At 41.1% G+C, this 13,671-nt stretch overlaps 1 protein-coding gene across 3 annotated transcripts in view; it reads right to left on the reverse strand.

Moving 5' to 3' along the window:
• The window catches only part of VRK1 (VRK serine/threonine kinase 1), a 39,265-nt gene that overhangs the window by 16,142 nt on the left and 9,452 nt on the right, over positions 1-13,671 (reverse strand). For all 3 annotated transcript variants that reach the window (XM_033140202.1, XM_033140191.1, XM_033140213.1), the window contains exons 3-9: positions 13,437-13,492; positions 10,791-10,860; positions 9,435-9,522; positions 7,089-7,197; positions 6,852-6,944; positions 3,517-3,649; positions 794-914 (exon numbers count right to left, since the gene is read on the reverse strand). In XM_033140202.1, coding sequence (XP_032996093.1) covers positions 794-914; positions 3,517-3,649; positions 6,852-6,944; positions 7,089-7,197; positions 9,435-9,522; positions 10,791-10,860; positions 13,437-13,492 — 670 coding nt within the window. The remainder of the gene's footprint in view (positions 1-793; positions 915-3,516; positions 3,650-6,851; positions 6,945-7,088; positions 7,198-9,434; positions 9,523-10,790; positions 10,861-13,436; positions 13,493-13,671) is intronic.

Genomic DNA, 13,671 nt, shown 5'->3' on the forward strand with positions numbered 1-13,671 from the left:
TAACAGATTATACTATACCCTTGTTTGCAGTTTCTGGCTACCAAGGCCCCATCAGACTGTTGCAAACAACAACAACACAACAGCAGTGCACAGGTGGGTGCATTTAATGGGATTCCTAAGTTTGGATGGTATGTGCAATGAGAATGATGAAAAGTGGACGGTGAGCTACTTGTTCAACAGCTACACTTTCCATTTGCTGCATGTTCAGTATGTTTACCTGTCAGGGCTGGCGCACCCATCAGGCGGTTGCCTTGGCGTGGTAGGCTCCTGTGGGTGGTGGTGCCGGTGTGTGCCTGCTGCTCACTGCTGCCAGATACTTGGCACCTCCTCCTGCTCCTTTGCCACTGCAGCCATGCGCGACTGTCTTGGCCACGCCCCTGCAGCCTGCCTGCTGCTGCACTTCTTTGACCACCACCCAGGGAAGCCTCAGTGTGCTGGCAGAACTGAGGGGCTGTGGAGCAGGAGGGGGGTGGGGAGTAGATGGGGGGGGGTTGCCTCAAGTGGCAAAATGTCCTGGGCCAGCCCTGTCATCTGTTTTTTTTTTAATGTAAAATGAGGAATACTCATAATCAATGTGAATACCTTATCGTATTATTTAAATAAGGGCTTTTCATTCAGTTAGGTGAGTATTAGAAAATAGAGTAATCTCATTCCTTTTGCGTAGTCAAGCCCTAACTATACATCTGACCAATATTTTGAATTTGGGGGCCTCGCTATCAGTCAAGCTAAAAGATTACTACAGTATTTTGAATAAGACAAATTTGTTTTTGAAAATTAAAACTAAGAGTTTTACCTAATTTTTGAGTCTTTGACATAATTGGGGTCTTTCAGGTTGTCTTCCCAAGGGAGTTTACCACAAAGCCAACAAATCATACAATAACCCAGAATTTCCAAGTCACCGCGCCTTGATGGAGCTGCAAACAAAACAGAGCATTAAATTCACAGTTATGTTTTACAGTCAATTTAAAGATATATAGATGATTTATAGATCAAACTTGGGAACTATAAAAATATTTTGTTAAGAATCCAAAAGGAGCCATCAATGTACTGCCACAGGGGCTTTCAAAACTGATGGGCGGGGTCTCTTTGGAGTGCGTGGAACATCAGCAAAGATTTGGCATGGTACTATTGGTCACAGGCCTACAGGGGATCATAGTTCAGGGTCTTCTAAGGGTGGATCATTATTCCAGTGTCATCAGTGAATAGAGAGGTGAGGTATGGAGAGTCCCCAGCTGCTGTTCTGCCTGGTTGGAGATTAAATGGTACAAGGAGAAGAGGTGTGTAATTGATGAGGTTTCTAAGTGGTGTCAGAGATTACTATGGCTGGGATCCAAACAGCTACTTTAGTGGTACCCAAGGATTTGCACCTGTCCAGTGGGGTTTCTTTCAGAACACAAAACCCCATGCTGTCTCACAAATTGCTTTTGAGGCTATCCTCAGCAGCATGACAAGAATGGGGAGCCACTCATTGCATTAGCACAAGTCCAAAACCTCATTGGGTTCAACATATTCAAGATCCTGAACCTAGTAAACTTAGAAGACATGTACTTTGAGGCACAGTGACCCATGCCACACTTCCTGATGGGACCCTTTTTAGTTTTAAATTATTATTTTTCACCATTGGTCTCTGACTGTGGATAGCACAAGAATGACACCAACCCCTGGAATTATACCTTTAAAACTTCTGTCTTACTAGAAGAAATGCAACAATGTGCCATTGCTCTCACCACTGTAATGAACCAAGGCAACTCATAATCTGAAAACCAATCAAGATTGCTTTAAAAAGCCTGGATCCAAAGAACATATATGCATGCATGGAATAATGGAATGCAGTACCTCAAGGGCAGTTTTTCTCCATATGCACCTTCCCAGACTCTGAGATCATCCTTGTGTGCCTCCTCCACAAGAAGTCTGGAAGGTGGCAGCAAGAGAACAGGCATTTTCTGCAAGGGCTCCCCAGCTGTGCTCTCCCCAGGGAGGTTCGGCTGGCACCTTCCTTACACACCTTTAGGAGCTAGGCAAAAACATGCCTCTTTAATCAGGTCTTTGGCTGATTAACATCCAATTCCCCTTTAAATGTGTTGTGGAAAGGGGGGGGGGAATTATTGGTTTGTTTTCGTTCTTACTTTTATTAAGGATTTTGTGTTTTGTATATTGTGATTTTATGTTGTGAACCGCCCTGAGGTCTACAGGTATAGGAAGACATACAAACTGTAATAATAATAGTAAGCAAGAGCTTTGCTTTTATCCATTGTTTTCTGCAGCAGTACCAACCTGAAGCTGAAAGCTTGTGAATTTAAAAACAGCTAACCTCTTCTGTACTTAGAAATCCTGCTTAGGGGGAAAAAGGAGCACTCTGGCTATGTGAAAGTAGCTGGGTGTAGCTCTGTGGTTCAGAATGTGCTTCGCATGCAGAAAGTCCTGGGTTCAATTCCTGCCGTTTCCAGACAGGGTTGGAAAAAGACTCTTGCATGAAACCCCAGGAATGCCCTGTCAAGTCACTATAGCCAACTCTAAGCTAGATGGACCAACAATCTGAATCAGCATAAGGCTGCTTCCTCTCTCATCTTTGAATGTACATCTATCCATTCTTTACCATCTAAGATCCAAACTTATTTTTAAAGAGCTAAAAGTAGTTTTGTTTTATATACTTGGCAATATGATGAAATATATTAATATTTGACTGGCCAAGTAAGACAATCCGTACAAAGATTTCAGCATGCAGATGTCCCATTTGCAGACAATGTTGGTACAGTGGTACCTCCGGTTGGGGACGGGATCCATTCCGTAGCTCTGGCCGGATCCCGAGGTTTCTGCAACCGGAGGGGCCGCTTCTGCACATGCGCACAGCACAGTAGAATGTTTCTGCGCATGCACGCATGGCAAAATACTTCCGGGTTTGCCGCTTTCGCAACCCGAGGGTAACGTAAGCCTAGGTGCTACTGTATTATTATTCTCCAATGCTACTACAACCTGGCTTGTAACATCATTTCAAGTTACTCTGCTAATTATTCGCCACTTTGTTCCCACTTTGGGATTCTAAATTAATTCTTGATATGTAAGCGGCGCTGTGGGTTAAACCACAGAACCTAGGGCTTGCTGATCAGAAGGTCGGCGGTTCGAATCCCTGCGACGGGGTGAGCTCCCGTTGCTCGGTCCCTGCTCCTGCCCACCTAGCAGTTCGAAAGCACGTCAAAGTGCAAGTAGATAAATAGGTACCACTCCGGTGGGAAGGTAAACAGCGTTTCCATGCGCTGCTCTGGTTTGCCAGAAGCGGCTTGTCATGCTGGCCACATGACCCGGAAGCTGTACAACGGCTCCCTCGGCCAGTAACACGAGATGAGCGCCGCAACCCCAGAGTCGGACACGACTGGACCTAATGGTCAGGGGTCCCTTTACCTTTAAGTGGGCTACTTTAGACCAATATTTCAACATGGCCACATTTTCAAGCTCATTACCTTGCATTCACAGCAACCGCAAGAAACAGTATGCAATAAGCAAAGCAAAACTACTTACCCACCCCCTTGTGAGCATCAATACTAGTAAATTCAAGAGTTCCATCATGACACCTCTTGGGATTCTCTTTATAATCTTTGTGGTTACCCTCCGGACAGTATCGATAGGCGAGGCCATAATCCACCAAGTACACCTATTAAGATTCCAAATGCACCAAGACAAGCTTCACCCAGGAATTTATAAGGACCCTTTTAAAATACTTTCAAAAGTTCTCTTATCATTCAGACTTCAAATGCTTAGGTTATACTTGATCTAGCATCTACAAGCTATTCATTTTTACTTATTGCCTTATTAAAGTCATTTATATACTGCTTAATCATTAGCGTTTCTAAGCAATGCACATAAACATAAACCATGCAGAATATAAAAAAATAAAAAGAAATCATAAAACGGAACACTAACTTCCACTGCCATGCATGTAAAGTTCAGCAAGGAGGTGCCTGTCTAATCTCAGTCGGGAGGGGAGCTCCATAAGTTTGGGCCCACAGCTCTGAACACATGGCTTCTAGCAGTTATGAGCCATGCCACCTGAGCCAAAGGGGATCGCCAACAGAGATGTCGCCAAAGCTGGGATATAAGGGATCAGGTGGTCCTTTGGATACTCTGGATCCATGTTGTTGAAGGCCTTGTAAATTAATACAAGAACATGGAACCTGGCTGGGTAACATATGGGCAGCCGGTGCAAGTTTTTAAGCACCAGAGATATGTGCAGGTTGCAATAAAACCACTGTAAATCAATGCCCCAATACTTATCCCAGAAGAAGAAGAAGAAGAAGAAGAAGAAGAAGAAGAAGAAGAAGAGGAGGAGGAGGAGTTTGGATTTGATATCCCGCTTTATCACTACCCGAAGGAGCCTCAAAGTGGCTAACATTCTCCTTTCCCTTCCTCCCCCACAACAAACACTCTGTGAGGTGAGTGGGGCTGAGAGACTTCAGAGAAGTGTGACTAGCCCAAGGTCACCCAGCAGCTGCATGTGGAAGAGCAGAGACGCGAACTTGGTTCACCAGATTACGAGTTTACTGCTCTTAACCACTACACCACACTGGCTCAATCATATCAAAAGTTGCAGGTGGATTGAGAAGCAGGAGCAAAAGATGCATGCCCCCCGTCCCTCTATCAATCCAGGTCATCTAGCAGGGTGACCAAGATTGGTTCAGCCAAAAATCTGAACCTGAACCCAGAATGAAATTGATCTAGCTAGTCCACATCTTCCATGAATTTCTCCAACTGCTCTGCCACTACTCTCTCCAATACCTTGCCTACAGAGGGGGCATTCATGACTGGGTGTGACTAAACATTCATTCCCCGTACTCCAATATAACACAATCCTATAGTGAGAGACTTGCTTTTTGTAGTTGTTTAGATAAAGGAAGAACCAAGTTAAAGCAGGTCTACCTGTATGCTGTATTTCTATCTAGAGCAGGGATGGGAAAACCATTGAATTAAAACCACCTTGCAAATAAACCACAACAGTTACTAGCCTGTAACAATTCTTTGCTATCCTGCTGGGGACTGACACGGTAAAACTCTTGTCTCTACTGTAGCAGCCCACAGTATTTCTATATTGGGCATGGAGGAGGGGTTTTTTCTCTTCTGGCAACCTGCCTGGTTTCTATGGACACAAGGCAGGGAAGGAGCACTCCATCTCTCCTCTCCTGTTTGCTCACCTGTATGTAATTGTTTGTCACTTTTGGCTACCAGGCTAGCGCTTAAATGCAAGGCTGGGATTCAACTCCCATCATCTCTGGCTGTGCTGGTTGGGGCTGATAGGAGTTGAAGTCCAACAACAACAGGAAGGCCACAGATTCCTGGTCTCTGATCTAGAGCAATCCAATACAAGCTTTAAAATAACAGTATGGGGGGATATTTTAAACTATATAAGTAAATACTATATTGTCTCATAATCCTTGAAAAAGAAACATTTGGTTGGCTGCATGGATCTGACCAAATTGCCAAAGGTGAGCTGGTTGAGATCCGAAGGCTCTGATTTGCATCAAGTCACCAAGATAAGTCTGATCCATAATTTATTTTTAAAACCTATCACAAATGCTCAATACGGTGGTGAGTGCTTTCACTCAGTTACAGAAGACTCCTGCTCTACAGACACTACTCCACTCAAATGACAGAGGATGGTTTGCATCTGTTTTAGACTCACTAATTGGCACAGTGACTCCAGTCAGTATCAGCGCCATCTTCTTCCCTATACCTTAAATGGAGAAATTCTGCCCTCCCTTCCCAAAATAGGACCAAGCGTTTTCTACCCTCTGGTTGAATACTTCATTTGATATTAAAGGATTTAACAAATTGTTCAACCATTTTTAATCATTATTTTTTCATCCTACCTTCCGGACAAAAATATTGTCTCCCAAAGCAGCTCACATCAATGAAAAATTCAATACAGTCCTGGTGGGAGGCACTGTACATAAATTAAAATGAGACACAGGCCTTGACCTCAGGCTGGCAGACTAAAAAACACAAGACATCCAAAGGAAGGGAAGGGAGGGAATAGGTAGAGGATGGAGATCAGTTCGGCAATGCCAGAACAGCAGTGAACTTTAAATGGGCATCTTTATTAGATGAGGGCAGGAGCTGATCTTTCCTTGCTGGCAATCTTTGCTTGGGTATATAAAAAAAAATGCAATTGCCCAGTGACATTTAGACCTCTGGCCAATTTAGTCCATATATATGTGGGTAGCAGACTAGTAAAGCTTTTTTTTTTTTTGTAGACTAGTAAGTGTTCACAAATTCATTTGCAAGGCTAGTTGGGCCACTTAAAACAAAGTATAACATTCGCTTATTCACTCCAAGATAAGCACTCAAAAAAGGGGAAATTATGGACTTTGTATGTGCATTTGCCAAACACTAAAGATGTAAAATAATAATAATAATAAAATTAGACAGCTACAGATATTTCTGTAAACCAATTGATTTGAACAATCAACATGTTAAAAATCAGGTTTTCCAAGTAACAGAACACTTATGCTTGATGGATTCTTCAAACAAAGGAAATAAAAAATTGACAAAGCAGACAGGCAAATGTAATTCACCGGTGTACTATATAATTTTAAACTTCCACCCCCAAATAGCTATTTGAAATTCATTTTGTATCGCAAGCATTCTCCTGAATATTATTCAGGGCAGAATAGCCAATTTGATCAACTGCCAGCAAAGTGAATAAAAAATGTACAACATTAACTAGATATAAATGTCAAGCAGAAATATTAATGCTGTACACATTCATAAAGGCAAGATTTCTGCTGAGGTTCACAGCAGCTCCATTAAAAAAAAAAAAACAATAGGTTAAACAATGAAGAAAGAAAAAACCTGGAAGTTACCTGATGTGGAGCCTTGTAGCCCAGGAGAAGATTTGAGGCCTTGATGTCTCCATGCACATATTCATGTTCATGAATGTATTCTAAAACATCAAGCTAATAAAGACATAACAGAACAATTTCAGCATATATAAACCACACACAGCAGAGGGCAACTACTCTTTACAGGTTAACTTTAAAGCAGAGAAACTACATTAGATAGCATCAGATAGCGTTAATAATACTTAATTTTTAACTTACTATTCTCAAGCCCAACAGTAATACTGTTTTGCGGGTAAAGTGCTTTCCTCTCTCTTCAAAAATCTTCTGGAGATCTTTCCCAAATCTGTCCATTACCATAAATCTGTAGCTGGTTTCAGAAAAAGAAAACATAGCCTTTAAGAAAATCCATACGAGACACTTACTTAGTATAAGTATTTTAAATTTTAGGTTGCTTTCCAGCAAAGAAAAAAAAAGCCCCAAAGCAAAGTACAAAATGAATAAACATGCACATTTAACAAGAAAAATTTAACATCTACTGTAGATACATTAAATGTATTTATTTAAATTATGTGGCAACAAAAGATATACACAATAAGCCACTGAGCAGTCTAAACAGGAGAACAAATGAACAGTGAAGGACTGTCAGAATAAGAAGAGCTAAGCGAGTTTCCTAAGGATGAACAGGGACAAGACTAGGTTCCTGAGGGAGGGTGTTCCAGGGTCTGGTCTCCTGTCCCATGACAGCGGGTGAAAGAGATGTTGGTGGGGCAGAGGTCTGGGCCTCACCAAAATATCTTAGGAGGCAGGCATGATCGTGTGGAAGCAGATCATCCATAAATACTATGATCTCAAACTGAAAATGTAATTCTTTCAAGCAGTGGAGGTTGGTCCATTACAGCCAGTGGGGCACTGCCCCACCAACCTCAATAAGATTCAATTGGAGAAACAGGAAGCAGTTGACTAAATGGGAAGGATCCTGCTCTGCGTCAAATGACAAGGCTGGGTCAGGCTGCTTCTCTCTCCTCTTCTACTTTTTTATTTAAAAATTTGATGAATGGTTATTTCATAATTTCCATTTCTACGCACCATTCCTTCTATATTTTCAAATTGCTCATTTAAAAAAAAAAAACTGAAGGAGTTAATAAAAGCAAATCATGGTGATGTTGAGCTGCTTTTCCAAAAAAGGCCCTATAATGCTTGTGAATATTCCAGGCTCTGAGAAAAAGCTGGCTGTACAGGAAGCAATACATAACTGACTCACTTTTATTTTGCTTTGGGTCTGGCTGGTGCTGATGCCCTGCAATGAGGTCAGAATGCCCTGATCCCACTGAGGACTCTATCTGGTTCACAGCCATCGAAAATGCACTTTTAACAGATTGCTTTAGTTCTCATTGCTTTTGAGCAGCAAGATATAACATTTCAACATTTTATTAAAAATGAAAACACCACTACGGAACCCACAGCACCCATCCACCCAGCCTTTCATGGTGGTATTCATAACAAGCTGCTGCTGAAAGCTGCAGAACATTCAAGCGACTATTCCAAGGAAAGGAGTTCTGGTCAGAAACCAGAAAGCAAAATTACGAAAAGCGTGAAGTGCACATAGGAGGGCTTTTGTGACTAACATAGAAATAGAAGCTGTATTGGTTGACTGTGTAAAGTTGCTCCTAGAATCATAGAGTTGGAAGGGACCACGAGGATAATCTAGTCCAACCCGCTGCAACGCAGCAATCTCACCCAATGTGGGGCTCAAACAACATGACCCTGAGATTATGAGTCTCATGCTCTAATGACTGAACTATATGTAAGGGTGTATATTCAGAAACCCTTGGTGGTGGTGGTGTGTTGTTGTTGGGGTTTTTTTTGGTTTTTTTTTTAAAGAGAGAGCCACAAAAGATAGACAAATTCAGTCCCTCCCAAAACAGAAGGGCTCTTTGATAATATAGAATCTTCTATATGGGTTTTTCAAAAATGCCCCCTTTCTCCTGCAGCCTCTTGTGCTACTTCCCCAACCCTCTGGAGAAGACTTTGGGAGGTGCAGGAGGTTCTAGAAGGGAAGGGAGAATCAGTTAAAATTTTATTTCCAGTAGTGACATAAGCTTCTACTCAGTGCTTTTTTTTCTTAACAAAAATGTTTAGGGGTACTCTCATTTTCCTACTCATATTGAAAGACTGCCCCTCAATGAGGCCAAACTTAGATTCACAAAATGTTTAGGGGTATGTGTCCCCCCAGAAAAGAAACACTGCTGCTACTACATTCAAGAGCTTCCCATCAAGTAAAGAGACACAACCGAATACAATTCAGAAAAAAGTTCTAAAATTCATCTAACAATGCCTTTTGCATGTATCTGTCCGTACATATTTCCAGTAACATTGATCTGTTCACCAGTAACATTCATTTAACTGTTAGTACAGGTTTAATTCTCTATATAGAATTTTTTCTCACATGGCAATTCCTCCGATATTTTCACATTGATGAACTTTTAAGTCTGAATGCTGACACAACACCAAAGGCCATCAGTTACTGAGATGTAAGAAACTCACATAGGGGGAGTAATGGCTATGAAAAATCCTATAAACTCAAAAATAAGAAATGGTTTGTACCTTTTGCCGTTCTTTTGATGCAAGCCAGAACCCCAGTACTTGGGTACACCTAAGTATTTCAGTTTGTGAGAAGAAATCCATTTCTTAACTGAAACAAGAAAAAAGTTTCCAAATATGTATTGTTACAGCTTTCTGCAAAGCAATTATTGCCATATTTGTGTAAGGATGTGATCAGTTAAATCAGACAGAAAGCAAAATGATGAATGCCTATGGATAAGTACTAAACCAGGGATCCTCAAACTAAGGCCCGGGGGCCGGATGCGGCCCAATCGCCTTATCAATCCGGCCCGCGGATGGTTCGGGAATCAACGTATAACTTGCTCATCCCAGCTCAGTTGGCAGAGCCAAGGTCAGTCCACCCCAAAAAGTGGCATTCTGGGAGCTGTACCAGAATGGGGGGGGTGGACTTAGGAGGGCTCCTAAGCCCAATCAGTTTGGTCATGTGACCTGGCGACCCAGCACAGAACACTTTTTTTGAGGCCTGTTTTCCATCTGCCAGGCTTAGGCAAAGCAGCAGCCCTGCCGCTGAATGGAGCTTGGATCTGGTATAACTTTAACTTGCACCAGCTTGCCTTATGCCAACCTTTTTGTGCATAGGATTGTTCCCTTAGTTACTAAGCATGTGATCTAATCAACGCTAAGCATTTTAAGGCTCAACAGGATCATAGAGTTGGAAGGTACCACAAGGGTCATCTAGTCCAACCTGCTGCAATTCAGGAGTCTTTTACACAATGTGGGCCTTGAACCCATGACCCTGAGATTAAGAATCTCATGCTCTAACAACTGAGTTAGGCATGTGTTTAGGTCTCTCTCACTGAAATTAGTGGGATTTAAAAGGGCTCAACTTAGGAAATGCATTGTGCCTTTTCTATCATTTATGCATTCCACGAGTTTCTTTATGCCTTCTGGGCAATTTTAATATAGCAAACATCTCATCTCCTAGCAAATTCAAGTATATTATTTAATTAAAATTGCTTATGCTTTCTCCCCCCTTTGAACAGCCACCTTGTGCTATGAAAATTCCACTTTCCCCTTGGAAATTAGTGGCTGCAGCCTCAATGGGCCGTGACCTTCGAGCATAAAAAAAGGACAAGAGAAAGTGTTCCAGTTCAGTAGGCCCTGTTTATAAACAATTATCTTCAATAACTACCCAACACTGCACCATTATGAAGAAACATCCAGTTGTAATTAAGTATGCCCTTAAAGTTACCATTCAGAGTCCTCCGAGAACTATGGTTTTTGTTGCCCATGAATCATTAAATATATCATTACACCTCTCCCAACGTCTCACATTAGGATATTCAAAAGGGTTTAAAGAAATTGTTTTGTTGATTCAAACAACAGTAGATTACTTACTTAGGTCAGGTTTAGCAGTTCGCGTGTAGAAACTCAGTTCTGTAAAGAGTGGTCCATTGTCACTGGGTTCCTTTTAAAAACACATTTTAATAAAAGTGAAAGCTTTCAAATCTGTTAGGTACTCTCCCCTCTCTAGTAAATACTTTTTAACAGATAAAGCTTTCTTCCCCTATCCTATGCAGAATTCTAACAACCTAACCACTGTAAATTCTCTTCCCTTTTCTTTATCTTCTTAATGACTGTGACATAATGCAAAAAAAAGCATTCAATTAAAAAAGGAGCATTTTTGTAGATTTCAATGCTGGGAGCAGGGATTAACTTAATATGATGACTGAAAATTTAAAGTGATATTCTGCATTTCAGTAATATTGTGGTGTGCAGAAATAGCAAATTACTAATATATACATTTTTGCTTGACCCCCCTCTTAGAGCCTATATGTGTTTGTAACAGATTACGAGTCTACCGCTCTTAACCACTACACCACACTGGCTCTCCAGCATGGGCTCTGTACTGAGCTATGGTCCCTCCAATATGTACAAGGGATACTTTTTAATCATAGAATCATAAAGTTGGAAGGGACCCCAAGGATCATCTAGTTCAACCCCCTGCAATGCAGGAATATGCAACTGTCCCATAGGGGGAATCAAACCTGCAACTTTGGCGACATCAGCACCATGCTCTAACCAGCTGAGCTATATTGAATCAGTTCCTATGACAACAAAGGCTCAGATACTAAAGAGCACAGATCATTTACCACTAATGGCAGTGAATGAGCTTATGCACACCAAAGCCTAGTAGGCATGGGTGATTGATGTTGGTCCAAAATGTTCATGTTAGTTCAGCCACGTGCTGCTGAGATCTGAAGCAAGTTGAACGTTATGGTAGGCTTTTCCTTGCCAAGAAACCCATCTCAACCTCGTTTTCTTCTCTCCAAAGTACAAACTTTGCTCGTGTCATATACCACATTATTTTGTCCACATAAAGTTGACTTAAGCAACTCAATCTTGATCCAGGGTAAACTCAAATGTACACAAGTACTTCACATATCTACATCTGGGGTCATACGTCCCCATCTCTAAGAGACATTTACATTTTCAAGCTGTCTATTCTATGTAGTCAGAGGCATTCATTTATTAACACAATTTGTCTCCATTATGGTTACACACTAAAGCAAGCTACAAAGTACTGATATTCTGTATAAATAAAATGTTTATATCAGCATCCTCTTAAAACCACACATACATCACCAGCATGAACTACGCATTAATGCTTTTCAATACATTTAGTAGTCAGGGGCATGATGTATAGTCTATTTTTACAAACATAAACTTAATCGATTCATAGTGTCTATAACTCTATAAATTACAGGCAGCCCGATACAGGCAAATTCACGGCACTAGGTTACTGCTACCAGGCAATAATACTTGCAACTATGCTAAATGGAAACTTAACAATTTGGCTTAAATAAATAATAAATAAATAAACAGGCTTTCCTCTTACTGTCAAAATGGGCAATAGTCTGAAGATAGATAAATAGCAAGCAGGGATTCAGCAAATAGGGCGAAATCCTATTTGCTTCAAGGGGTGCCATCTCCCCCGCCCTCCAACTTTCCAGGCATGCCACATCCACTCCTTCTCAAGGGGTGGCGAGACTGTGGAAAAGGGAATTGAGAGGCAGTAGAAAGGAAGTGGCTGCACAAGGCTTGTACTCTGTCCTCTGTGACATGTTCACTTTTTATGGGGAAACGGGCTGTATCAAAAGCAATGCATGGCTCTCTTTCCTACTGTTGCTGGTCTGGCTGCTGTATGAAGTCAGAATACCCCAATATAGCAGAGGGCTCTGAAACAAGTGCCCAATCATCTCCCAGCCACCTCTATATCGACAGCCTTGTTCTGTGAACCACCCTGAGACCTCCAAGTATAGGGCAGTATATAAATTCAATTAATAACAATAACAATAATAATAATAATGTCAGGCAATAAGATGGTGAGTGGGGCAGTTGGACAGCAACCAGGGACCGAACCCGGGGGGGGGGGGTTGATCTGGCCCTCCACTGTGTAAAATGGCTTGTAGCCAGAATTAGTTGCCAAATAAAGAATTATAGCTAAGCACCTCTAATACCATAAGGACATATACCAAAAGTTATAAGCCCGTACTCCAGCTCCAATCTGTCACAGCATTAGTAACTGTCCATTTCTTATGCGATTGATACATATTTCAGGGAATCTTAAAGCAGAAAAACAATCCCAGCAGATGAATGCAGTAGTGTAATTTGAGGCTATAACCGTGCAGTTATAGGAATGTAGGTCAGTATGTGTTTAGTTATTTCAGCAACAGGACAAAGTTTGTGTTTTTTAAATGTATTATTTATTTATTTATTTATTTATTTCCATTTATGAATGTTCATATGAAGTGGTTTAGCAATGCATAAGGAATGCTAATGGCAGAACAGAATAAAAAGATTTTAAAGTAAGGCTTCAATTTATCTAAACTTATTTCAACCTACTTGTAATTAATGGGAAATTGGGTGCCTAAGGATTTTCTCTCCACAAAATTCCACATACCTACTGAAAGAGTCTTTCTAGTTTTCCTAGGATGTTCTGTGCATGCATCTGAAAATGGACTACTTCAAATATATACTTACCACTTTTATAACATAGGGTGCATCACTGGTGACTGATTTTGAAGAATTAACATCAGCTGTTAAAATATGAAGGGTTTCTTATCAGCATGGTGAAAGAACTATTTGCTTAATATACAGTTAGTAGTAACAAATAAGTATGTTGAAAGTTAAGTGTTCAAATTGTTTCATAACCAGTGGTTTGACACTGGCTTGTTTTGTAACTGACCAGATTTTGTGACAAATCACAGTTCCTGGT

The sequence above is a fragment of the Lacerta agilis genome, chromosome 1 (assembly GCF_009819535.1).
Source record: "Lacerta agilis isolate rLacAgi1 chromosome 1, rLacAgi1.pri, whole genome shotgun sequence".
NCBI classification, from domain to species: Eukaryota; Metazoa; Chordata; class Lepidosauria; order Squamata; family Lacertidae; genus Lacerta; species Lacerta agilis.